The sequence below is a fragment of the Protopterus annectens genome, chromosome 11.part0, assembly GCF_019279795.1.
Source record: "Protopterus annectens isolate FY-2018-M chromosome 11.part0, PAN1.0, whole genome shotgun sequence".
Classification (NCBI taxonomy): Eukaryota; Metazoa; Chordata; order Ceratodontiformes; family Protopteridae; genus Protopterus; species Protopterus annectens.
Window position 1 is genome coordinate 212,069,219 of NC_056745.1, and position 26,261 is coordinate 212,095,479.

General features: G+C 40.7%; 1 protein-coding gene across 1 annotated transcript in view; it reads left to right on the top strand.

Moving 5' to 3' along the window:
- NTN4 (netrin 4) overlaps positions 1-26,261 on the top strand; it is a 299,848-nt gene that overhangs the window by 215,614 nt on the left and 57,973 nt on the right. The window contains exon 8 of the mRNA XM_044087633.1: positions 4,224-4,292. Coding sequence (XP_043943568.1) covers positions 4,224-4,292 — 69 coding nt within the window. The remainder of the gene's footprint in view (positions 1-4,223; positions 4,293-26,261) is intronic.

Here is a 26,261-nt window from a genome sequence, read left to right on the forward strand (position 1 = left end):
CTTCCTACAATCAGAGTTTATGCTTGTTAAAAGGCTTGCCTATTCATTGTACTAATTGTTTGCATTCACCTCTGATGAAGCTACGGGTCAGTAGCGAAAACGCTTTTGTCTGTTTTTAAAGAATAAAAATTGCGTTAAGGACTACTGCATTGTTGGTGTTGTTGGTGTTAGTCGGAAGCCCCCTTTGCCTGGTTGTTTCACTGTCCTGATATGTGCATTTAGCTCACCCATTAACACCAACTCATGTTGTCCTGCTTTACCTAGCTGGTCCTACAACTGCTGTCTGAATGCAGTCTTTTCCTCACTATCGCAATCCTGCTTTGGGGCATAGGCCAAGATTATGAATACTGAATAAGTTGTAAACATAAAGTTTTGTTGATTTGACTAAATGAGTGTTTCTAGTGAATCAAATGTCTGTGTTATAAAGATGAAAGTAAGCAAAGCACACATTGAAGTGAAGGCTAAATTTACTACCTAGGGCACTGAATGTAACTAGAATATACTCCATATATGGTATTCAGATGAGGGCAAAGCTGCTGATTCCTGCTATAGATCCCACCCAAAAGGAAAAAAATGGTAAGTAATGTTTGAAACTAAAAGCATTGGCAAATAGTGTACAAAGAAGTTTATGAAGTAATAGTTTTGAAAATGGGTGCATGATGACATATATATATATATATATATATATATATATATATATATATATATATATATATATATATATATATATATATATGAGGCTGAGGGGAAAATGGCCTCCAGCACACTTATCCTTTGAAGGTAGCAAATGTGTGCTTGGAAAAGCCACTGTGGGGGAGGATGTTCTCACAAGTGGAGAGAGTATGGTGCCCCCCAGGATGAGTAAGCTGGTCTGCTCTGTACCACCTGAATATTACCAGGGAATAGAAGACTGATACAGATTTGTGAGCAGGAACAAAGGGGCCATATAGGGTTCTTACCTAGACCAGGAACACCTGGCTTCTATTTTTCCAGCCGAAATGGCCAATTTAAGACACAGTTTTTTGATTGCAATCAAACATCTTAGGTGTACAGAGTCAGTAAAGTGGGGTATAATTGGTGGAAAAATGTGTGTGTCTGTGTGTACATGTGCTCACACTGAATTTGCACTATATACATGACTAACAGCAGTAAATATATTTGTTGGCAATACAAGCTTCTTTATACACAATTTGCCAGTGCCTTTAGTTTTAAACATTGCTCACCATTTTTTCCATTCATTTAATCACAACCAGACATGCATTACAAGAGTGTACAAAACTGACATTAGAAATGACAAGCCACATTGCAGAAACCACTTGTATACTAGGAAAATAAATACAAATACATGGACTGGAAGGTCATTTAGTAGTAAAGTTTTAAAAGACAGTAAAGTGAACTGGTAAACAGTGACATTGCAAAAAAAAAAAAAAATCCACACATATGCATAGTAAGTTGCATTGTCAACAGCATTTGAGCAGAAGCAATGGTAAAACCAGTCAAACCAGATGTGAAGATGTTGACAGACTTAGGTGCATCTCTTAACTTATTGAGAAGTGACACTTATAAAACAGCTGTAGGCATAGGCCAGGACACAGAAATTTAAATTCAACAGTATAGTGGCTGCAATTAGTGGTCACATCTGTGTAATGGGACAAAGGCAGTTTAATATGAAGGTGACTAATGCGTGCTGTCATTTGATCACAGTTAAACTGTTATTAATTGGGCTTGGCATGCCTAGAAAGTATTCCAGCAAAAGAAGCTAAAATATCTTGCTTTTGCCATTTTTATTATAATTTTCTATCTGCTCAGAATTAAATATCTGAGATGAATAGAACATGCTGGAGGGATAGGTTCCTGACCCAGAGACTCCTCATACTCTGCAATAGGCTGCCCATACATGTCAGGCAGAGCACCTCAATGGCCCTCTTCAAGAGGAACCTTGATGATTGGATGGGAGATAAGAAATTCACCCTGCAGATCACATCAGTAGCCCTGCTAGACAGGGGTTTAGGAAAGTAAATATTTGTGGGAGGCAGTAGCCAGGGTGTCGTTATGGCTAGGCTTGTATAGGCCCTAGGGCCGATAACCTAGTACCTACCTATGAACCTATGAATAAAACCAGTGATAATAATGACTGTAACGAGTGAATACCGTAGCGGTCACTTAAAATTTACCTGCTGTAATATAATCCAATCCTGTTCCAGTTAGCTCTATCCATCCACTTGCTTCCAGCAGCACATTCTTATTTTGAAGTCACCAGCCACCATAGAAATAAGGAAGTCCAAAAATTAAAGCACCAAACCACGAAAAACACAAACCAAGGCAGAAACCAGGAACCGTCACGAAATGTAATCCAAATTTATTCCAACGACATTCGACTTCAATGACAATAAAAACAGACAGCACAATTTAAAGTTGAGCGCGCTTTCTCCTTGTTACAATAACAAAGCTTCTCCTCGTTACAATAAATAAATTACTTTAAGACAAATAGCAAATGTAATTAGATGCAATTAACACATTGATTGCTTTTAATATATAAGAGGAAATGTTGTGTGAGATTTTTAGTTCTGAAGAAGCTTTGTTATTGTAACAAGGAGAAAGCGCGCTCAACTTTAAATTGTGCTGTCTGTTTTTATTGTCATTGAAGTCGATGGTGGATCTGTATGTCGTTGGAATAAATTTGGATTACATTTCGTGACGGTTCCTGGTTTCCACCATAGAAATAAACTGTTATACACATACATTTCAAGCTGTGCCATTAGTATTAGTAACAGTGGCATATAAATGAGAGTTCTGCCCCAGGTGCAACATACACACAAGATGAATTTATAGGTTTAAAACCTTATTGTGTCATTGTTTGTTTTCACAGTTGCGTTGGTTGCCTCTCACATCCCAAAGGCATGATATTGACTTTATGATTCTCCAAATTACCCACAGGGATACGTGTGTGTGTGTGTGTGTGTGTGTGTGTGTGTGTGTGTGTGTGTGTGTGTGTGTGTGTGTGTGTGTGTGTGTGTGTGATGCTTTGGCACCCTGTCCTTGATTATCTTCTCTGCCTTATACCCACAGCAGAGGGTCTGACTCCCCCATGAACCTGAAATGAAGTAGCCAATTACCGAATGAACAAACGAACTGAGAGAAAGCAAAAAAAAGAGAAATGACAGTTAAAAAATCTGACAGAGTGGGAATGTCCCAGTAAGTGACTGCCTCTTGTATTTAGCTACTTATTGGCACAGGCTTAATATGCCTAATGGCAAATCTGGACCTATACCATCCCTGACAACAGAAAGCATTGTTTTGCCATCCTTTATTTTTCAACACATTTCTGTTTGTATCTAGTCTAATATAATTCAAAACAAATAGCACATTTATTTGACAGCTCCTGAGTGTTCTGATAAGTTTTACTGCCTATGCATAACAGATTAATGAAAAGAGATAAAGTGTTGTATGCTATAATAGGTTCATTACTACACGTCCCATACATATCTTTGAATATGTATGTGTCCACTAATTCTTGATTTTCTCAATTCTGGTACATAGGATATGCATTGGTAACAGGTAACACCTTAGAAATGGAATCCAGATGCAGATGAGGTTTACTGTTGAGAAAAGAAAGCTATATCTTGACTTGGTTTGTAAGATCACTGATATTTAAGCTGTCCTACATTTAGTTTACAAAGTACAGCTCAGTAAAAAGAAGGAATAGGTGAAAAGCCAGATCTCTAATTTCAAAATGACAGTGTTACAATTACTGCTGCATGCACTACACTACATGACAATGCTTTTGCACTGACCTTCATTAACTTGTAGTGTATTGTACCACGTTGTATTGTTATGTTACATTACAGTGGGTTCATACTGAACAACATAAATTATACTAGCAAGCATTTATCTTGACAACACCATCCTGGTAACTTCACTAGGTATACATGCCTCTTTCTGAGCAGTCAGAGAGCACTATAGTTAAATAACTTGCTCAGTCACATAAAGTGCATGTAGTAAAAAGGCAAATTAAATCCATTGCTGCTGAGTAAACCTCATTAGCAGCTCATTACCCTGACAGTCTAACGTATACTGTCAGACTATAAAACGTTTTATCTGTTAGATGACTATCACAGAGGTCAGGGCCGTTGGCAGGTTAAATTTTTTGCATCAAACCTTGACAATGTAATGTCTGATCATTTGTGCCACATACAGCCATTTATTTTGTTTCTGTTATCCAGGAAAATGCGAATGCAAAGAACAGGTTCTGGACAGCTCCAGGATGTTTTGCAGTATGAAATATGCATACGGTAAGTCAAACTATTTTTAACAGTCAAAATAAACTGGCTTATACAATGTAACTGCTAGTGTGGGAGGGACTGAGATTATACTTGACAACTATGCACTGATTTTTTTTTTAAAAGGTAATGGTAATGCTTCCTTGAAATAAAGTGTGTGTCATCTTGACTTTCCTAAAAAAATATTCAGTTAATATTTATAAAAAAGCCTGTTTTAATGCAAATATATCTTGGAGTAAAGGATTTCTAATTAAAGGCTTTTTTGAAATTTTATTTTTGCAATCTCTTTGAAAGTCTTATTCCTATGAAACTTACAAAGTCAAATATTTTATATTTTATCCCATAGTAATAATATATGCAGTTTATTTCCCTGCTCTGTACTGAGATGAAGAAGTGTTTTTTTTTTTTTTTGTTTGTTTTTTTCTGGGGGAAAAAGTTCTGGATATCCTTTTATGACAGCATTCAAAATCTAAAAAAAAAAAACAAAAAAAAAAAAAAAAAAAAACAACTTTATTGTATCTTGACTTTTTTCTTTTATTTATTCCTTTTTTTGAACCCCTTGGCCATGATGATCATCTTCAGATAGCCAGTGCCTGTCTTTCCATGCAGCCCTGTCTAAACTGTCCTGCTTGCCTTGCAGACAGGTGCCTGCAACCAGTTACCATAGCTGAAGGACAATTCATCCATCTTTTGGGGAAGCAGATGTGGAAACAAGCATCCAAACCTTGCATTATCAAAGCCCAACCACATTTTATGGCCTAGTACTCCCTGAGAGTACAGGTATGAAATGACCTAGGCACATGCCCATGGGTGCTTCTGCCAATGTTGCATTGATATCCACCCTCCATTCTGTGAGAATGTGTACTTTGTAGAGTACTAATGCTGCTCTCCAACCTTGAATACACACCAGCACTGTGCCAGTAAAATCCATACCCTCCCCCTGACCTAGATATGCTGACCATTTACTACTTAAGCCTACTCTCCCTGGCCAGCCCTTTAGCTTCCTAAGTTATTGTCAGTCCTAGATTACCAGTATCACAGGAAGATGTCCAGCCTCTGCACCAATGGGATAGCTGCACTTTGATCTTGCCTGCAGAGCTAATGCTCTTGCATCATTTTAAGTGGTAAAAACTTACTAGTTTCTAAATATTTTTATTCCCCAAATGTCTTAACGGGGGCTGCCATGCTGAGATGACCATTGCTTTCAAGGATTTTTCCTCCCTGTTATTTTATAGAGAGACAAAATACACTGTGGCAAGAAGAACAATTATCATTCCACCCTTCCACTGAAGAATAGTGAAATTAATTCTTCTATTTTTTTTTTTTTGTTTTCTGTTTTTGTTGAATATTTCTTGCAAAAGAGTTACTGTGTTTAATAGTATTCTTTGTTTTTTGTTAGTAGTCATGAGAAGTCTTTTTTTTTTTTTTTTACAATAACATTTTTTGATTTTTGTTAGTGGTCATCTCTTACATATTTTTAACATACAGTTGAAGAATCTCCCATAGATGCTTGCAAGCCATCAAATAACAACCAAACTGCTCACTGTCAAAATTAAGTGCCAGACCTCCCACTAGTTTAGTCCTATTCCACATGGATACACCCTGCCAGACCATTAAGTCTAGCCCTAAATGTTCCACCAGTTCCTAACCCTAACACAAAATTTCACTCCATAACCCTAGAACTTCCAGTGAATCCCTAACCCTAGTCACAATTCCAATACCATAAACTTAAACCTCAGTCATCCCCTAAACCTAAACTTAAACCTCCCAGTTGCTTCAAAGCCTAGAACTCCCAGGTGCTCCCTAAACCTAATCCTATACCCTACTTCTTGTGAGGTAGATGATGTTCTACCATCACTTCTCTATCATGTTCTCCTGCAACCTAGCTGCAAAACCTGAATTATCTTCTGGCCATAAACATCTGCTGACTGCTATCATAGAGATTTTTGTCCTCCAAGAAAGCAACCATGCTGTCCCTCAGAACTCACTGCGAGTTTCCCTGATATTGCGGTGAACCTAACAGGCTTGCATTTCTCTAGATTTTTTCTAGTCCCCCTTCCCTTGTAGAATGGTACTACAGTTAGTGTCTTACAGTCCTCAGACAGTTTTACAGTGGCCAGTTAACCCGTGCAATCCTCAGTCACAGGTCTTCCAAACACAAGTCAGATTGCTAATGACCCCAGAAAGCAGCCCATCTGGTTCTTTTGCTTTATCCTCCCTTAGCAAAGCCAGTTTTCTCTAAGTCTCTTCTCTTCCAAGTCTGCCCTACTTCCCTCTCAGTGTGACACCATCACATTTCTTTTTTTTCTAAATACTGAAGAAAATTATTCATTTAGTACTCTTTCTATTTTTTTGGTGTTTCCCTTTCTACTCTGAACCCCCTCCAATCATCTTTACTCAGTCTGACCAAGTCTATACTTCCCCTTCCTTCTGTTATCCCTGAAGAAGCTCTTATATGCCACTCTTTTAGTTCTGCTGATTCCCTTTCATGTGCGTCTTTCCTGCCTTCACCTCCTTTATTGCTCTCCTGCTGGAATTTTGCACAGTTCTTCTCCACCTCTCCAGCTATTTGTTCTCTCTTTTTCCCTGATAGCTATCACCAATTTCTTGTGTAACCACATTGTGTTCTGCTATCACAAATTTCTTGTATAGCCGCAATGTGTTATGCTGTCACCAGTTTCTTGTGTAGCCACATTGTGTTCTGCTATCTACAGTTTCTTGTGTAGCCACATTGTGTTCTGCTATCTACAGTTTCTTGTGTAGCGACATTGTGTTCTGCTATCACCAGCTTCTTGTGTAGTGACATTGTGTTCTGTTGTCACCAGTTTCTTGTGTAGCGACATTGTGTTCTGCTATCACCATCTTCTTGTGTGTAGACATTGTTTTCTGCTATCACAGGCTACTTGTGTAGAGACATTGTGTTCTGCTATCACAGGCTACTTGTGTAGAGACATTGTGTTCTGCTATCACCAGCTTCTTCTGTAGCCACATTGTGTTCTCCTTTTTTGCCTTTCTCTCAAACCCTTTTTGTGTAACAGCCCTGAGCACTTCATCATATTGTTCTCCCCCCAGTGTATCTCCAGCAACCTAACTCAATGTTGGTTGGTCACCGGACTGATCTCACACACACACACACACACACACACACACACACACACACACACACACACACACACACATACAGACACAGACAGAGACACAGACACAGACACACACACACACACACACACACACACACACACACACACACACAAGCAAACACAATCAGACTGATACAAATATAAACAGACACACAGGCACACACATAGATACAGATACACACACACACACACACTCATGCACTCACACACACGCACACAAAGACACACACACACACACACGGGTGCACACATGCACACACACACACACACACACACACAGATACACACATGTACACAGATACACACACACACACACACACACACACACACACACACACACACACACACACACACACTGAACTTATATATACCAATTCCAAGATCTACATACCTCAGAGAAAAAGGTATATTCCAAGAAATGGCATCTTGGACTTAGTATATACAAGTCCAATCTTTCGGTCAATCTTTCGGCCATTCAGTTTCCACAGGTCTCATTCCAAATGTTTAACCACATGAAAGGTTTATTGCACTCAGTACTTAATTTTAAGACTTTCCATTGCCCTGCAGTTAGAAATAGTGGCCTGCCTAATGCCTTTGTTTTCTTTGGTTATAAAAGTCTGAATGCATGATGTCACAAATGATGTAGCAAATACCAGAAAGAAATAATACAAAATTCAGAAAAAGCCAAAAAATGGTGCAGACAGAAACTTCAGAAACAGCACTTATCTACCCTCACAATCTGTGGTTATTTGTGTAAGTGCACAATGGGAAGATATGGCACAAGGGTTTATGGCTGACCAAGTGTGCAGATGACTGTAAAGTCTCTATAGGACACCAACACCCTGCAAAAGGGCATTTCCCAAATCAAAAGCTGGTGTCAAAACCATTGTAAAACTGAATCCCCCCCCAAAAAAAATGTATAATAGTATCCATCGGCAAACAAGACGTCTTTGTAACTATTACATTGGCAGCTTACCCCTGAACATTGATCCAGGAGTTAGTAACCTATGTAGACAATGAATGCCCTTTGATTGCCATGTATCCACTATTGTAAACAAGTAATTTTTTTCACTGCACAGTTTATAACTACATGTCCAGGGTTGTAATCATTCCACTGTATCCCAGACTCATTCGGCCAGTCAATGAGTATAACTCCCCATTTGTTTTATGCACCTGTCCAAACATCTGACACAACTAGAATGTCCACAAAACATTCTTACAAAGAAAATCAGGGGCTTAAATCATGAAAACTATGCAGACCATCTCAAAGCCATGTCTGTCTTCTGAGTGTCGTACATGCTACCGAGGGACACTCTCTGCCTCGCGTACAGACACTCAAGACACCCTATCTTGTCAGACTTGTCAGAACTACTGTACATTTTCAAGTCCAAATTGGGCATAAACAATCACTTGAGATCTAAATCTATTTTGCAACATAAATAGAACATTCTGAAGGGATACATATGGATCACAGAGATACCACTTCTTTGGAATTGTCTTCCTCTCTACATAAAGCAAAGTAATTCTCTTACACTATTCAGATGTAATCTGGATGAATAAATGGGTAACCAGAAATGCATCCCTGGTTTAGCACCTTTGTCCTGCATGGATCGGCACAAAATGTAAATATTTTACTCATATCTGGGTGATTTGTACTTAAAATATAGGGATAAAAACTTCATGGGAATGCATGGCTAGGCTTCTAAAAATCTTCACAGATCAACAGCCTATGAACCTATAGTAACTTGACACTATTACTCTGATTTCTGAATGAGAAGTGGTATACAGCTATGTGTATATTCACTCAGAAATATCTGTTAGACCGTGTCCTCATACCAACTTTGTTGGAAATGGAAGCAGTTAACAATGCTGTTCTGTGAGGTTCTGTGAGCTGACAAAGAAAAGGTGTGTAAATGATGTGCCCCTGTCTTGAGCTGGGAAGCAAGGCTACATATATTACAAATCTCATTTTCCTGCTGGTCCAGAAGAATGTGTCTCATTCATGTGCACAAAACAAGAATGAAGATACTTGGTAACCATTTGATATTCTCAGACTTGTTAGTGTTGGTCTGGAATAGAGAGACTTGAATGAGTGAAAGAGTGGACTTGCGTATGAAGTCCAAGAGAGTATTTCCTTTTTGCCAAGGTATGAAAATATCAGAATTGTTTTTTAAGTTCCTGGGATGGGAGGGTGAGAGGATGCTTGTCCTGAGCAAAGAAATAACAAAAAAAAAAACTTTAAATGAGAACAGCAATGTTCAACATTCACTGTTCTCCTGTGTTTTTATATTTTTTTCATAATTCCAGAACTCACACTTATCATTCTCAGAATTATAATAAACAGCGACCGTATATACTTTACTGGTTACATATTTTAATTATGGGTTTAGAGACAATCAGTTTCAGGTAAAAATACACGTGTAGAGGAATTGTTTGGGGTAAAAAAACACATAGGTCACGAGTGATGACAGCAACCAAAATGAAACAAGTTTTACAGATGCTCTTCTTAAGGTGGTATCTGCACATTAATATATACAACTTCATTTACATGAACACAGAACATCATTTACAGAGACTTATTATTAAAAGAATAATTATATACAAACACACAGAGTACAGCCAGTTATACAGATATTCATTGTAATGCACTCACTTGGAGAAAAAAATATGAAAAAGAAACATTACAACTATTTATAACTACATATCAGAACATCTCAGATCCCAGTAAAACTCAGGTCAACAAATAACATCCATCATTGAAATCGCTTTAAAAAGATAAACATACTCTGGGGTTTGGAGTGTCACACCTCAATTAGCCTCATACAACCTCAAATTCCAGTTATAATACAGAATTTTCTGACAAATTGAGTTAAAAAACATAGCCAAACTTATCTTGTGAACTTATATGATGTTGAACAAATCTGTCATTGATATTTATACTGTAAGTTGTATATCTTGGGAGATTTATTATTTTTGCTGAGTCATACAAATAAGCCTACTTTTCATATTTCTATACATATGCCAATAGAAAAGCACTTGGATAGGAATGTATTCCCGTAATGAGAAAGTTCACCATGTGTAGCTAACAAAAGTGTTCTGACACTATATGTTTAGGCTGGATAGTTTTCAAGATATGAAAAATTGTGCAACTTTACGGAAAAATATAATTCTGCCTTTGTTTGCGATATTCTGTAGTGCTGTACTAAGGTAATGAATCTGAATGACTGACCACTTGTAAATAAGTATATTTAGTGATGTTTGTACCTTTTTAATAGCATTCATTGATTTCCCCTGATGTTATGAAAAACTTGGGAAGTCACTTGGTTTTGGAAATATTAATTTCCAAAACTCAGCCAAATAATGAACTCAGCCAAAAGTCCTCTTAAATCATCAAGCAAACTACTACTAGAAGTCACCAACAGCTACAATAGCTTTGGAGACGCACTATATAGTAGTTCAGTGGCTAAAAAATGGAACTCTCTCCCCACTAGCATACAAAACACATCATCCAAAGTCTCCTTTAAAAACCTCATCAGGCAACATCTCAAGCAAAGTTGGCAGTGCCATGATTGCTCCCCAGGCTAGTGAAAGTGGATAAGGTATACATACTAAATCTAGAGTACTTGATAATAGTTTTCAGTCTTACTCACAAACACTGGCTAATGTACAATGTATGTACTGTACCTGTGTACTACATATATATTCTACCTATGTCCCAAATTTCAGCTGTACACCATCAATCTATTAATTACCTTTATTTTTAAATTAATATTTTTTTGTTTCTTCTCTCCACTGTAACTTTTGATGTGCCGCATACCACTGTAAAAACATGTCTTTTGTAATTTGTGTGTATACTGATCATGTCTAACTAAATGTATCTGTAATTTTTCTTTGTGGAGCTTTTCCCCCCGGGCCTCTGCTGAAAAAGGGCCTTTTCGGCTCAGTCAGACACCCATGGTTAACAAATGTAAAATAAATAAATAATGTACATATGTAAATATTATTTATACTTTCATAGTTACTAGCAAACCATTACCATAGCTCCAGTGGAGTGTACTATAAGTGGACATTGACACTGCATTTTTCTCTCCCACCCTGACATTTCACTTCATTCCCCTAACTTATTCATAATATAATTTACTAGCTACAACCGCTGAAGAAAGTAGAATTAAAGTGGGACAGAGCTCAGCTGTGCCAAGATTCTACATTAATAAGAATGTGAATGTCAATGGATTCTAGTTCCACCCCACTGTTTAGTGTTTTACCTTGACCTCTACCTCTAACTCTCCACTTCTTTAATTAAGTATTCTAGACAAAGTCAAAATAGTGACAGGCAAGGGAGCCCGCAGGATTTTTTGCAGGGGGGTGCAAACCCAGAGCCCCACCCACATAGCTCACCCCGCCCCCTGCCAACACAGCCCCGCCCAAGTCCACCCACCCCAAGCCCCACCCACACGGCCATTCCAGTGTCCCATTACTTGGCTATTTCTCCCCATTTACTGTAGACACTGTTCAAATCTGTGTGCATACTGTTTTATGCTTTAGTTCTACAATGATTACAGGCAGTTGGATTTAATTTACAACTTTTATTTCAAACATTATAGCCCAAACACTGAGACATTTACTAATCCTAAACAAACCAATAGTCTTACAATGAAAACAGACTTGGCATTAAAGCTTCTCTACTTTTGAAACTCACATTCAATGAAACAGCATTGAAACCCACATTCAAAGAAAATGCATCTGGCCAGTGGCAGGTTATTTACCTTTGAACTGTTTTCAAGCAATAGGCTCCTTGCACACCTTTAGGGCCATGCAAAAGTTATTTGATTTACCTGATTGTATTAATTATAATATATAACTGAATTATATCCCTTGTATTATACAGCAACACTTGTTTGAATGTCTCTGCTGAAGTAAAAGTAATCTGAATAATTCCACATTAAAGATATCTGAAACTAATGAAGATGTTGTTGCTAGAAAACAACTGTATATTTCAGTGTTTCATCTACAAATTCAGTGCCTGCTGCCGTCAAAGAATAAATTGCCTATGTTAAATTAAAAAAATGGTAAGCTGGTATATTGCAATAGAAAATGGATGACAAGCTGAAAAACAGGTTCATAGTTATTAGGCATCTCATCCAAAGGAGGACATCCTGTGGACTGCAGCATACAAATGTATATGCTGTAGGAATAGAACCTCAAGCCTTTACATTAAGATGCAAGTATTCTACTTGTGGTGCTACTAACATAGCTTTAAAACTTTATACCACAATAGAGATACCATTTGCTAAACAAAACAGTTGCACATTGTAAATAGACTTGACATGAGCAGCAGTGAACTTAGCTTCCCTTAAAACTCACAGTTCCTTGAAAATGCACTTGAAAATTCCACCTGCTAACTCTAACTTGGGCATTTCACTTTCTCTCTCACAAACATACCACACCCCTCAAGGCCTCAACCTTAGTGCAAGAAATCTGGACAAAGCCTAAAATAAATAGGGACAGATTATAAATATGGCTCTCAGAAACTTAGAAAATTGCAAGAGTAACAGGATTTGTGTTAGTATGCATTTTCTAAATGACATGACATCTAAAACTGAAATGTCTCATTATTTAGCAACTTCAATCCTTTTTAGGAGGAATATGGGGCAAAAATCTGGACAGCTGAGGGGTATGCTACCTCCCTCTTATACACACACCAAATAATTCTGGTCATACTTGAATTAGTTCTGGGAAGGTTGCACTGAACGGCACCGTGCTTGAGCTGAAGTTGGTGAAATCCTGGTAGCCAGTGATAACTGATCTGCAGCTCAGCAATGTGGAGCATTAAAGCATTTTTAGCAGAGCATTGTTTCATCACTACCTATTGTGTTTGCACATAAGCTGTAGTTATTTTAAACATTTGCCTTTTTTGATTACTACAGAGTACATTTACCCACCAGAGCTATTGTGTTTTGACTTCAGTGTGGAGCTAGTTGTTGCAGGGCTTGGCTTTTAAGTAAGGTAGCAATGCTTATTTACCATATACCATTAAAGCCACCCAACTACAAGTGTACTAACACACAGACACTGCTATAAGACACTGGTCTCCAATAAAATGTAATGAGCTTCTGAAAATACTGTAATCCTGTCCTTTTATTACAATGAATATAAAATACTTCGAAATAAGGTAAAAAAGCTCATAATCGTAGACTGACAAAACTACTTTTCCACACTTCAAAACAATAATAAAATCAAACCCTCAAATTTTGGAAAGGTATCTCTACTCTACTTAACCCCAGCAAACCAGATACCCCTACCCCAGACCCAAACGCTCCTGACCAAGACTTGGCTACCCAATTTAACTCTTTTCATTGAATCCATTTCCAAATTAACGTCATCTTTCTTTAACACCACTACATTCTCCAAAACTCCCTTACCATCCCCAGCCATCTCTACCCTACTCTGCTACTACTTCCTCATTCCCATCTGCTAACTCCCATCTCTCCACTCCTTCTCCTACTCCTACTACTTCATCAGCTTCATCTGCCCCTAATTTTCCCTCTTCACACTCCTTTTTTCTCATTTAAACCTATACCCACTTCTACTATAAAGAAACTCCTTATGAAACTGAAGCCATGCACCAATGCTCCTGATAACATCCCTTCTTACTTTCTTAGCAAGGCTGCTGAAGCAATCGCTACCCTATTAGCATTTTAATCAACCGCTCTATCCAAGAATGTATAGTACCCCAAGTCTGGAAAAGGGCCTTTATCATACCTCTACATAAAGGTGGCAACAACAACAATGTTACTAATTTCCGCCCCATCGCTATTCTGTCCCCCATCTCTAAACTCCTAGAAAAGTGTATCCAACTACAACTCCTTCCACATCTCTTAGATAATCACCTACTAACTCCCACACATGGATTCAGACCACATCATAGCACTATGACCGCCTCCTCTCCTTCCTTGAAACTGTAAATAAAGCCCGTGACTCTGGCCAAATTGTTTCTACCCTACTACTCGACCTCTCTAAGGCCTTTGACACTCTCACAGCCTGCTACTAACTAAACTTTCTAAACTTAACCTATCTCCTCCTCCTTGAACTGGTTCTCCAGCTACTTATCTAACAGATCTCAAGCAGTCAAATGGAAAAAGGCCACCTCCTCATTTCTAAATACTCCTACTGGGGTACCCCAGGGCTCTATACTGGGTCCTCTTCTCTTCAATATATTTATAAATGATTTCCGCAACTCTATCCCATTCTCAGACATAATCCAATATGCCGATGATTCTGCTATTATCTGCGCTGCCACCTCTATCCTCACTCCTAAAACTGACTCAAGATGCTTTTACAACAACTGAGCAATGGATGAAAAGGAATCACCTAGCACTCAGTGCCTCTAAAACCAAATTAATGTTATTCACCCCCTCTAAGGCAACTTCTTTCAATATAAACACATTCCACATCTCTAGTCAAAATAATATACCCCTGGAACTGGTGTCCGAGACCAAGTTACTTGGGGTCCAAATTGATAACCAGCTCAAATTTAACTCCCACCTACAGTTAAATATCAAGAAAACCCATCAAAAACTAGGTATGCTTTACCGACAAAATCATTACCTTACACCTGCTACCAAAATCACCCTCTCTACCTCATTTCTTATCCCCTCCCTTCTCTATGGAGCTCCACTCCTAACTAATGTACAGACCTCTCTAAAAACACAACTTTCCTCTTGCTACGACAAAATTGCCAAGTTCGCTACCAGCCACAAGTCCTCCACCCACCACTGTTTCTCTCTCCATTTACTAAAATGGCTAGAGCTACCCAGTTATCTCACATATACTCAACTAAATCTTGCACATAAGCTCATTTTCAACCCCTCCCTTTGTCCCTCCCTTTCATCAGCCTTTAAAATGCACCTTCCTGCTAGAGTATTAAGGTCCAACAATCAAAATCTATTAGAAGTATATAAACCAACTCGTCCCCCAGGCAAAAATCTTCTGTCTTATGGCCTTGCACGCCTTTGGAACTCCCTACCACCTTCCATTCGCACCACCCCCAACCATTTTATATTTAAAAGATCTCTTCACTCACATCTAGTATCCCAGTGGGAATGCTCTTGCTCCCACCCCACATAACTAACACTTGCAAACTCCATCTTCCTTCTTCCTCTGTTTCCTCCTGCAACTTTCCCAGTTACCCACCCTAACTCATACATATTATTCCTACAATAATCGGAAAGAATATACTAGGCCACACTTCCTAAGTATTGCTTCCCTAATACGTTATTACTTCTCAGTACTTTTGTGCATTGCTTCCTAATATGTTATTATTCCTCAGTATTGTCATGAAATGCTTCCAAATATGTTGTTATTTCTCAGTGCTTTTGTGCTAAATTTCCCTTTAGTCTGTATTACCTATTAATTTCATCACTAGGTTGTACTCACTCTAGTTTTTGTTGTATTATTTGCAAATTGTTATTTCTTGTATGATTAACTTCTGTGTAATTGTATAATTTGTATATCTATTAATAACCTACTTAGTTTTGGAGCTTTTCTCTCCAGGACTCCATTGAAAACAGGTTCATTTGGCCCAATGGTCTATCCTGGCAAACCAACTGCAAATAAAATAAATAAATAAAATACTGTCATATGCATTTCAATACCCAAGGCTTATACATTATCTAGTCATGTAAATATTCTCTGCCTGGCAACAACGAAAAGGCTTTCAATACTGGTAATTCTTTAACAATATGCTTACTAATGCTTACTTGCATCTTACAATGTCCGACAAGCTTACTAAAGCTTACTTGCATCTTACAATCTCCGACAAGCTTACCTGATGTTCATTAAACCATGGCTACTTAAACAGAGCAACAGGGCACTGTGACAGCATACAGTTCCTGAATAAGAAGCATAAATCAACAGTACAAAAATCTGATAGAAAACCAGAACATTTTGCAAAATCAAAGACAGATGAAAAGCCACGGTCGTATTTGTGATCTACTTTGAATGGGGGAATAGTCTGCACACTTACACTGCATAACTGCTCCTTGCCTTCCATGGACACATCCAGAGCCACTACAATGGAGGGTGGGGTGCAATAAGTATGTCACAATTTGAAATGTCTCTGGCTGACAGTGATGGATCTGACACTCATACCTCTCAACTTCAGAGCAAGAAATCTGGACAAAGCCATACATAGAACTAGAAGTGGGGCACAAGCCCAAAAATAAGGCCAATTTTTAAATATTGCTCTTATTAACTTAACTAGAACAGGTAGATCTTGCATTAGTGCAAATTTTCTGAAGGGTATAAAATCTGAAACTCAAATGTCTGCCATTATTTTCTAACTTCAATCTTTAATGACTTGCCACTAATTTGCCAGAAAACCACAATTTTATGAAAAACGTACCACCCCCTTTACAACACAGTACAGTATCAACAATGCATCTACCTACTGTGGGAGTAGAACCCACAGCCTTCAGCATCAAAAGCAAGGACACTATCTGTTGTGCTATTAACAATGCAAGCAGACCAAACATAAGCAGCACTAAACGTTTGCTCCCCTGCAGCTCTCAGCTCGTAAAATCTACTCGACACTCAGCTGTATCTCTGAACTTTGCAGCACAAGAAATCTGGAAAAAGCCAAAATTTATTGGGGGGGGCCAAAAGGCCAGAAACCAGGGACACATTTTAAACACTGCTTGTATAATGTTGGAAAGTTGCTAGAATAAAATGCTGCGTTACCACCATACATTTCACTGCCACGTCTTGAACCCAGAGGACCCTTTGCAAAACAGTCAGAGCAACATACCACTATGCCAAATCAGCTGTTTTGTGAAAGAGGAAGACTGAAACTTAAATGGCTACCATTTAGTGAATTCAGTTCTCACCAAAGCACAGCTGTCAACCTCTTAGCACAAAATACCTGAACAAAGCCAATAATGGGCGAATACAGCCCCCAAACATTCAGTGAATTCAGTTCTACCACAGCTCTCAACCTCTTAGCAAAAAGCACCCGGACAAAGCCTTTAATGGGGGAATATAGCCCCCAAACATATTCAGTGAATTCAGTTCTTACCGTAGCTCTCAACCTTAGCACAAAACCTGGATGAAGCCAATAAATACCTGAACAAAGCCAATACTGGGTGAATACAGCCCCCAAACATATTCAGTGAATTCATTTCTTACCATAGCTCTCAACCTTAGCACAAAGCCTGGATGAAGCCAATAATAGGGGGGGGGATACAGTCCCAAAGACAGGGATACATTTTAAATATCCATCTTGTACACTTAAAAAATTGCTAGTATAAAAGCTTTTGTTACCATGCACTTTCTGAAGAATATGAAGTCTGATATTGAAATGAGTGCCCATTTTGTTTAACATTTGTTAACCAGGAAAGTCTGACTTGGAAAATAAGCTAATTTTTAGCAGAGGCCCAGGGAGAAACACTCCAGACAGCCAAGAATCAAACAAGAGAACATGTAGCTGTCAAGCAACAAGGACACAAATACAGAAACCACAGATTTTATGAGGAACAGAAAAAGTATGAGGGAAAAACCTGCAACATTTTTACAAATGGTGGTGAGTAGGGAATTCAGGCTCTTGCCACTTGGGCCCAAGGTACAGGGTTCAAGCCTTATTCTCTACCCACCACCATGTAACTCCCACTCTAGTCCCACTGTGTTTTTATATGACAGGCAACAGAAGAGGGATCGCCTTCAATCTTGTCTGTTCTGCACTTAGAAAGGTGTAGAAAGAAGGACAGCCACTGTCAACATGATTTGTTAATGTACGGTACAGGGCAGGAGCCCACGTCGATTACACGGTAAACGCCATGTTTGGCAGTGAGCGTCTGTTGCTGTGGCCAGGCTTTTTTGGGTGGAGCTGTTGTCTGCACCAGCATCAAACTCCGCGCACGTCATTAGACAGCACGATCCCGCGGAGGTGCCTCTCCTGCCAGTTGGAGCACTTTACAGAACTCTGTGAATGCTGTACTTCTTAAACCTGGGGACAGAGAAACCCCTTTTACTTGCACTTGTTATATGTTTCCAGGAGAAGGCAAGAGTTAATGTATCTTTTTTTTCCAGCGAGTGATGTCACCCTCATGCGTGAAGGCTTGCATGTTTTGATTTCACGCCTTTCCACCAAGATAACCATTTGCGCGTAGGGGCGTTTAAGGTCTTAAAGGGAATGTAAGAGACACTTAAATGATCCCAGGGTAAATTGTGTGACTGTACTTGCATGTTACATAATTTGAGTTTGTCAATTATGTAGCACGACATTCAGTGTTAATTGAGGAGAGTTATTTTCCTTACAAGCCATCTGTTTTTAGCTATGCGTGACTTTCCAGGCTCTTGTACACCCTGACAGTTTTGTGATATTCAGGCGAGGAAATTAATCATAAGCAATATTATTTGGTTATAAAATAACAATTGAGGCATATTATACATATCTGAAGAGCAGTACATTACTACACATGTGGTGGTATGTACAGAGCAAACTTATCAACCTGAGTCCTAGGGCATTTTACACACACACATACACACACACACACCTTACTAAAACCGCCCGTTTCAGTTCCCACACACACACCTACCTTACTAAAATCGCCCGATTCAGTTCCCACACACACAGCTACCTTACTAAAGCCACCCATTTCAGTTCCCACACACACCTACCTTACTAAAGCTGCCTGTTTCAGTTCCCGCTCCACTAAAGCGTCCCATCTTCCGTCCATTTCAGTTCCCGCTCGCTTGCAAGGGTCCCATCTTCATTTCAGTTCCCGCTCGCTTGCAAGGGTCCCATCTTCAATAAAGTCCTGTAAACTGTCCGTTTCAGTTCCCGCGCGATGATGTCACAGCATCCTCTAAACTGTCCATTTAGCTCTCAAACTGCGCGCGATGATGTCAGCACGCCTGCGACTGGACTTCTTAAAGAAGAACGCCCCAAAAAAAAAAAAAAAAAAAAAACTTTTTTTTTTAAATTAAAAAATTAACTTGTCAGCGGATTCCAGGGGGGTGCAAGTGCACCCCCTTGCACCTGCCTGCGGGCGCCCTTGGTGACAGGACAAATGTAGACTTCCAATATGATGGACAGCAGCTAGACAGCAATCTTCAGAGGGCTGTGCTGGTCCAGTGCTGTAATTTACAAAATAAGCATGTGATTTTGCAGAAAAAAAAGCTTTTAAGCATCTTCCACCTTTGTATCTAAAGCTATCAGTTGCCAAAAAAGAAACATATGACAATTCCAAAATCATAAAACAGCTAATCCATCGGTACACCAAGGGAATATCATGGTCTAGGAGTGTGAAAAGCCCACAACAATGGAAAATCCCGACAGTTCTCCAAAGGATTACACTGGAGATGAAAATGGATCAGATACACAATGAAGTTTTCAAAATAAGTGGAACTTGAGCCAACTACATGGCAGTAAGCAACAAAAAATTCCAAGAGATAAATGACAATTTATCCAGGCATGACGATAACATTTCAGGGCTCCAAATTAAAAAGAGGGAAGTCAGAGAAAATCTTCTGGCCAGGGATTTGAAAGTCGAAGATGTTCAGCAAAAATTAACAGAAGTAGGGGATAGATCCAAGAGAGACAATTATTAGAGTCCTATCCTGGAGAAGATAGAAGATGGTGATTGTGTGACTTTCATGACAAAATGCTTGCACAAGTGGACTGACATCCCAATCAAACAAATACTGATTGAGAGGGCTCATAAGATGAATCCAAAGAGAAGGACAACAAAGCGGCATTTGAGACATGTCATTGTCAAATTTCAAACGTATATCCTAAAGAAGAGAATCTTAAGTAAGCTTTGGCAACAAAGGACCATTTACAACATAGGAGATGACAGGGTCTTTGTGGATAATGTTTATTCCCTGCAGACCTGAGACAAACGAAGCGCCTTCTTGCCAGCAATTTGAAAGTGTCATGAGTTGAAGCTGTATTTTAAACGTATTCATCCTGCTATTTTCAGAGTTTTTTACCCACAAGGTCCCAAAACCTACCTGGACTCTAAATAAACTAGGGACAACTGGACCAGAAGACTTGTGGTCCAGTGGAGCACAACTAGCAACTTGGGGACACTGAAACAGCAAGATACTAGCATATAAAGCTTGTCTGCAAAAATAGAGTGGGATACCCGGTAAGCATTTTCCAGTGTTTCAAAAGAGAATGATGAACAAGACAAAGGAAATGAGGGACTTTTTAAAGAAAACTGCAGAAGAAGACTGAGAAGATTTGATCCCAGAGGAAGAAATGGATTCTGAACAAAATAAAGACAAGGGATATAATTTATATATATATATTCACTTTATAATCTTGAAATACTGAAGTATCGAATTTCAGTATTTCGAGACTATAAAGTCGAACTTCCGAAATAGTGAAACCCCATAACCGCAAATCCGGAAATGTCGAATTTGTGGTTTTGGTTGTGCACTACGTGATTAGAATGTACTGTGTGCATGATTTATGTTTGGTATGTATATATGGTTGGAGATTAAGGTAAGTGAGTATTTTTTATGTGTTTTGGGTAGGGGATTTGACTGTAGGTGAGTGTGTTCGGAAGTTTTAGGTGTGGGTTAGGGTAGGTAGGTAGGTAAGAGCACGAGTGTGTAAGTGTTGAAAGTGGTGGTGTTTGTACATTTGTGATGTGTGTGTGTGCGAGGGGACTGTAGCATGTGCAGTGGTGAGTTTACTGTCTTTTTCTGTTTGGTGCAACTTCAGAGTTAATATATATATAAGTAGCGGGGGGTACAGGGGGGCTCGCCCCCCCCCGCTTATAAGTAGGGTAGGTTTATTTATTTGTATTGCTGTGTTTGTGTGTGTGTTGTTTGTTTGTTGTAATCTGGGGAGGCCGGTGTATGTGCTGCATGGTGTATGACGTGTTTACGTTCGCTGTTTTGAATTTTGCAGTTTTCGGCTTTATAGTCTCGAGATACTGAAATTCGATATTTCAGTATTTTGAGATTATAAAGTGAATCATATATATATATATATATATATATATATATATATATATATATATATATGTAAAATGTACACATGAAGTATGAGTCACTGTGGTCTTTTTACCTTAACTGAAATATTTTAAACATTTAATGGTTTGGATAGCTTTTGCATAACTAATGTTTTGTTAATGGGATGACTGGAATACACCGAGTTCTGTAAGGTAATGGAGTGATCTGAAGTAGTTGTCTTCATTTGATTTTCAACCTGTGGGTTCACAGATCCATACTGGATCTGACTCGGCTGCATATCCAGCATCTGATCCGAGCTCAAAGCTCCTCCCCTTACCCATAATGCCCCTGTCGCTTCCTCCCTTCAGATCTCGTTTGCAGCCTGTAAAGTCCACATCGTGGTCTGAGCTCTTTGCACTGTACGTGTGGTAAGTGTTATTTTTTGGGGTTAACTCTCTCTCTCTCCCTAGCTAATATCTCTCTCTCTCTCTTCTTTCTACCTCCCCTTTCGCATGGTAGTCGGTAAAAAAAGTCTTTCTTTCTCTCTTCTGTTAGCGTAGGTGTTAGAGTGCTTGTGTGTGTGTTGGGCCTGCTTTGGGGTAATGTTGGACACTCCCAAGCCAGGGTTCAGAAAGTGTGCAGAGTGTGGCCATGAGCTTTCCCCAGCTGATGGCCACACTCTTTGCATAGTGTGTCTGGGGTGGCCCACCTTCAGACCTCCTGCTCCATCTGTGCCGGGTTTAATCCCCTGGCACTGAAGGACAGGATGGATAAGTTAATACTTAAGAGCCTTCTTCCCTCTTCTGAGACTCAAGTCCCTGTGCCCCCAGCTTCTACCTCCTCCCTGGCCTCAGGGACTCAAACTCCCTCTAAGAGGTCCAGGAAAGGGGATAAGTCATCTAAGAAAGATAGGTCAAGAAAGCGATTTCCAGATCACTCTGCTCCAACTGGCCCTTCACCTAAATCTAGGTTGGCTCTGAGACCGGAGTCTCCTTGGCTCCATTCTCCATGGTTCTCCAAGGAACCACAGGAGCCCCGGGTTTAGTCGCCGATGCAGGCTTCTCCTGACAGCCCTTCCAGACTGGTGTCGGTCACCTCCTCCTCCCACTCCACCTGGAGCCTTAATGAAGCAGAGATGGGCAGGATGATGTGGAAATTTATCTGCACCCAGATTCAGATGGGAGTCTTGCCTGCCCCCTCTCCCTCCAGAGTGGGCAGCATGCAGCCCTTTTTCACTCCAATTACTCCTTCTCTGATCCGACCTTCGGTTTTAGAGCCCTTAGATCCGAGGACTCTTGGGGTCAGTGCCAATGGTACCTTCTACCTCTACACCAGCTATGACTTTGAGCAGGTCAGATCTGACAAGTATTGTAACCATCAGATCTGAGGGGTTGGTGTCGGCTATGAGTGTGTCAGAGCATAGCCTTCCTCTCGGTATCTCAGCACTTTGAAGCTTGGCTCCGGCTCCCCCATCAGGTCAGAGGGTGATGCTCCTATTGGCCTTTTTCAGGATGTCCATTCCCCTTTGGCTTTCAATGTGGTCGACAGGGTTTTCTCGATTTTGTCGAGACCCTTGACCATCACGTCCTCGGACTCCGCCCCGACTCCCTCTGTTTCGGGTATGTTTCCAACCATCTCAGGGACAGCCTGCCACCACTTTGCCTCAGGAACTTCTGCTTGGGAGCAGCAAGACATTGGCGAGTCCTCCCCAGAGATCCTCACTGAGGAGATCCCTCAAAAACGTATGTGCAAAACGAGGCACTTAGACTCCCCACTGGAGTCTCTCACTGAAGACACTGATTTGGAGGAAGGGGAAGGTTCCCCCCAGTCACCCCCCCAAAGATGTCTCCTTTGGAGACATCATGGAACTCTTCCACCAGCGAGGGAGGTGGTCTGCCCAGAAACCAACCTCGGACAAATCGGTCTTCCTCGAGGCATTTGGCACAGGACCCCCTACTTCCTGGGTGTCCCCTCCCAAAGATCCTTTAGTGGACCTGATAACATCCCGGGTGTGGAAGGAATAGGACACAGTGGAGCCCATCCCCAAATGCTCAGATAAAGTTTTGAGCCCCGCTTCAGATAGATCACACTGGAATAAGGGGTCCCCAGTTGATGCTATGGTGGTAGCAGCTGCCATTAGCAAACAGCTTGCTCAGGAGAGCTCTACAGTTCATCCTTCAGACCGAGAGTCAAGGACGATGGACTGCGGGAAGCGAGTGTACGCTTCAGCACCTTTCTCTGTAAGAGCGCTAAATTATATGGCACATGTGATTCAGCTGCAGCGAGACCTAGTGAAGGAGATCACTGAGTTGACCCCTGAGTCTATGTTGGCAGAGGATAAGAAGAAGTTTTCCGCTCATATGGCCACTCTAAATTTAGTTGCGAATACTTCTATGTTTCTCCTCTCCCATGCTACCAAGGGAGCCACTTAGAGCAGCAGGTACAGGTGTTGCCATCAGGTGACATGCCTGGCTCTGGCTCTGTCAGTTCTCAGAACCTTTTAAGATGTCATTCACCAGGGCCTCGTACAATGGCTCCTCCCTGTTTGGAAAGTCATTACGTGAGATGTTAGCTCAGAGTGAGAAGGATAGGAAGACTCTATCTGCTGTTGGGATCCGCTTCTCTGCCCCTGAATGATCCTTTTCTAGGAATCAGCGAGGGACGAAGAAGATGTGGTTCTGGAAATCTCAGACTTTTCCCCGAGACACTCAGGACTCACTTTCCCCCAGGGGCAGAGGGGGATACAATAGACATTGCCCTAGAGGCAGAGGGGGGTCTGAGAAATTATGGGTCTTGAGAACCTTTCTCGGACAAACCCATCCAGCAGCCCTGAATGATTGCCCAACTGCTCATCTCTGGAGGCAGTTGGTGGCCGGTTATCGCTACACCTAATAGAGTGGGAGTCCATCACAACAGATCATTGGGTGTTGCAGATTATATCCAGATGTTATTCAATCCCATTCCTCGAGCCACCTCTACCACCAAAACACCTCCCAGACATTCCACCCATGCACAGGGAGGAGGCAGCACTAGAAATAGCAAAGCAGCTAGAAAAATGGGTCATCACATGTCCCCCAAGACCAGTCCAAATTAGGCATTTATTCCAGGTTCTTTTTAGTGCCAGAAAAGAAGTGGACCTAAGACCAATTCTGAATCTACCCACCTTGAACCTGTCAGTGGCCAAGATGAAATTCCGGATGGTCACCCTTCAATCTATCCTGCCCTTCTTGTAGGAGAATGATTGGATGTGCTCGATCAATCTCCTGGATGCCTACTATTATATCAAGATGGACAGATGCTCTCAGAGGTTCCTCCGCTTCCAGCTAGGAGCCAATCATTATCAGTTCAGAGTGCTCCCCTTTGGTCTCATGCACCCCCTAGGATGTTTACCAAAGTGATGTCAGTAGTAGTGGCTCACCTGAAATTCCAGGGCATTCAGGTATTTTCCTTCCTGGCCGATTGGCTCCTCGCTGCCCCTTCCAGGCATCAACTTTGTCAAGCGAGGGATTCCTTCTACTACTAGCCCACAGGTTATACATCACCATCAATCTCAGCAAATCATCTCTGGCTGCATTTCAGACCTTAGACTTCATTGGGCCTCAGTTAGACACAATTCAGGCAAGAATTTTCCTTACCCAAGACAGGATATGCAGTCTGAAGCTACATGTTCTTTACATTCTTCAAACTCACTCTTCGACGGTAGAAGTGGTACTATGGGAATTAGGGTTGACAGCGGCCATGACCAATTTATTACCCTTGGTATGCCTTCACATGCAGATCCTTCAATGGACCCTTTCCATACAATGGTCTCTGTTAGATCTCCCATTGTCTTACCCTGTTCGCATCTCTCGAGCATGCAGGGACTCTCTTTGGTGGTGGATTTATTTCCTGGATCTGGTCCGGAGACATACTTTTCTCCCATCATTTCTCAAGGCCACGGTGACTACTGATGCCTCCCAGATGGGGTGGGGGGGGGCATTGCTTGGGAAGGACAGTTCAGGGCACATGGTCCCCCTATGAGACCAGTTTGCATATCAACGTCCTGAAGATGAGGGCGGTGCTTCTCGTGTTGCAGGCTCTCCATGCCCATCTTCCCTGAGGAATGATTGCTATACAGAAAGACAATATGTCAGTGGTCTGGTACATCAACAAACAGAGAGGAACCAGATCTTATCCCCTTTGCTGCGAAGCCATGAGAGTGTGGGAATGGGTGATCTCCACCAGCCATTTTCTGGTAGTAATGGTCCAACATTCTAGCGGACAGGCTCAATAGATCTATCCTGATGCCTTACGATTGGTCTCTGAATCCTTCAGTAGCAGAACAGATCTTTCACAAGTGGGGTCAGTGTTGCTGCAATCTCTTCGCCTCTCCTTCCAACGTGAAATGCAATGAGTTCTTTACTCTGAGTCCCTCTGAGGGGGAAGCCCCCAGAGATGCTCTGACTTATGCTTGGCCTCCCGGTCTTCTGTATACTTATCCTCCTCTTCCCTTGATACCAAAATTTCTTCAGAAAGCTTGCAGGCTGGGGAGCTTCATGATCTTCATTGAACATTCTGGCCTCACCAAGTCTGGTTTCCCTCTCTGTGGTCTCATCTGGTGGCTCCACCATGGACATTGGATCCAGTTCCGGATCGCATTTCTCATCCCTCAAGGATTCCCCATCCAGACCCCTGACAGTCTGAAGCTCACTGCTTGGTTGCATGATTATCAGGACTCCCAGCTTATCTTGTCTCATCAAACGAACTCTGGTGGTGGCTCATAAGTCTTCTACTAGGAAGGTATACTATAGCAAGTGGAAACGTTTTTCTATATGGGCTTCGCATCGTGTATTGGATCCCTTTACTGCTCCAGTTTCTGCGGTGTTGGAATTCTTATTGGGGA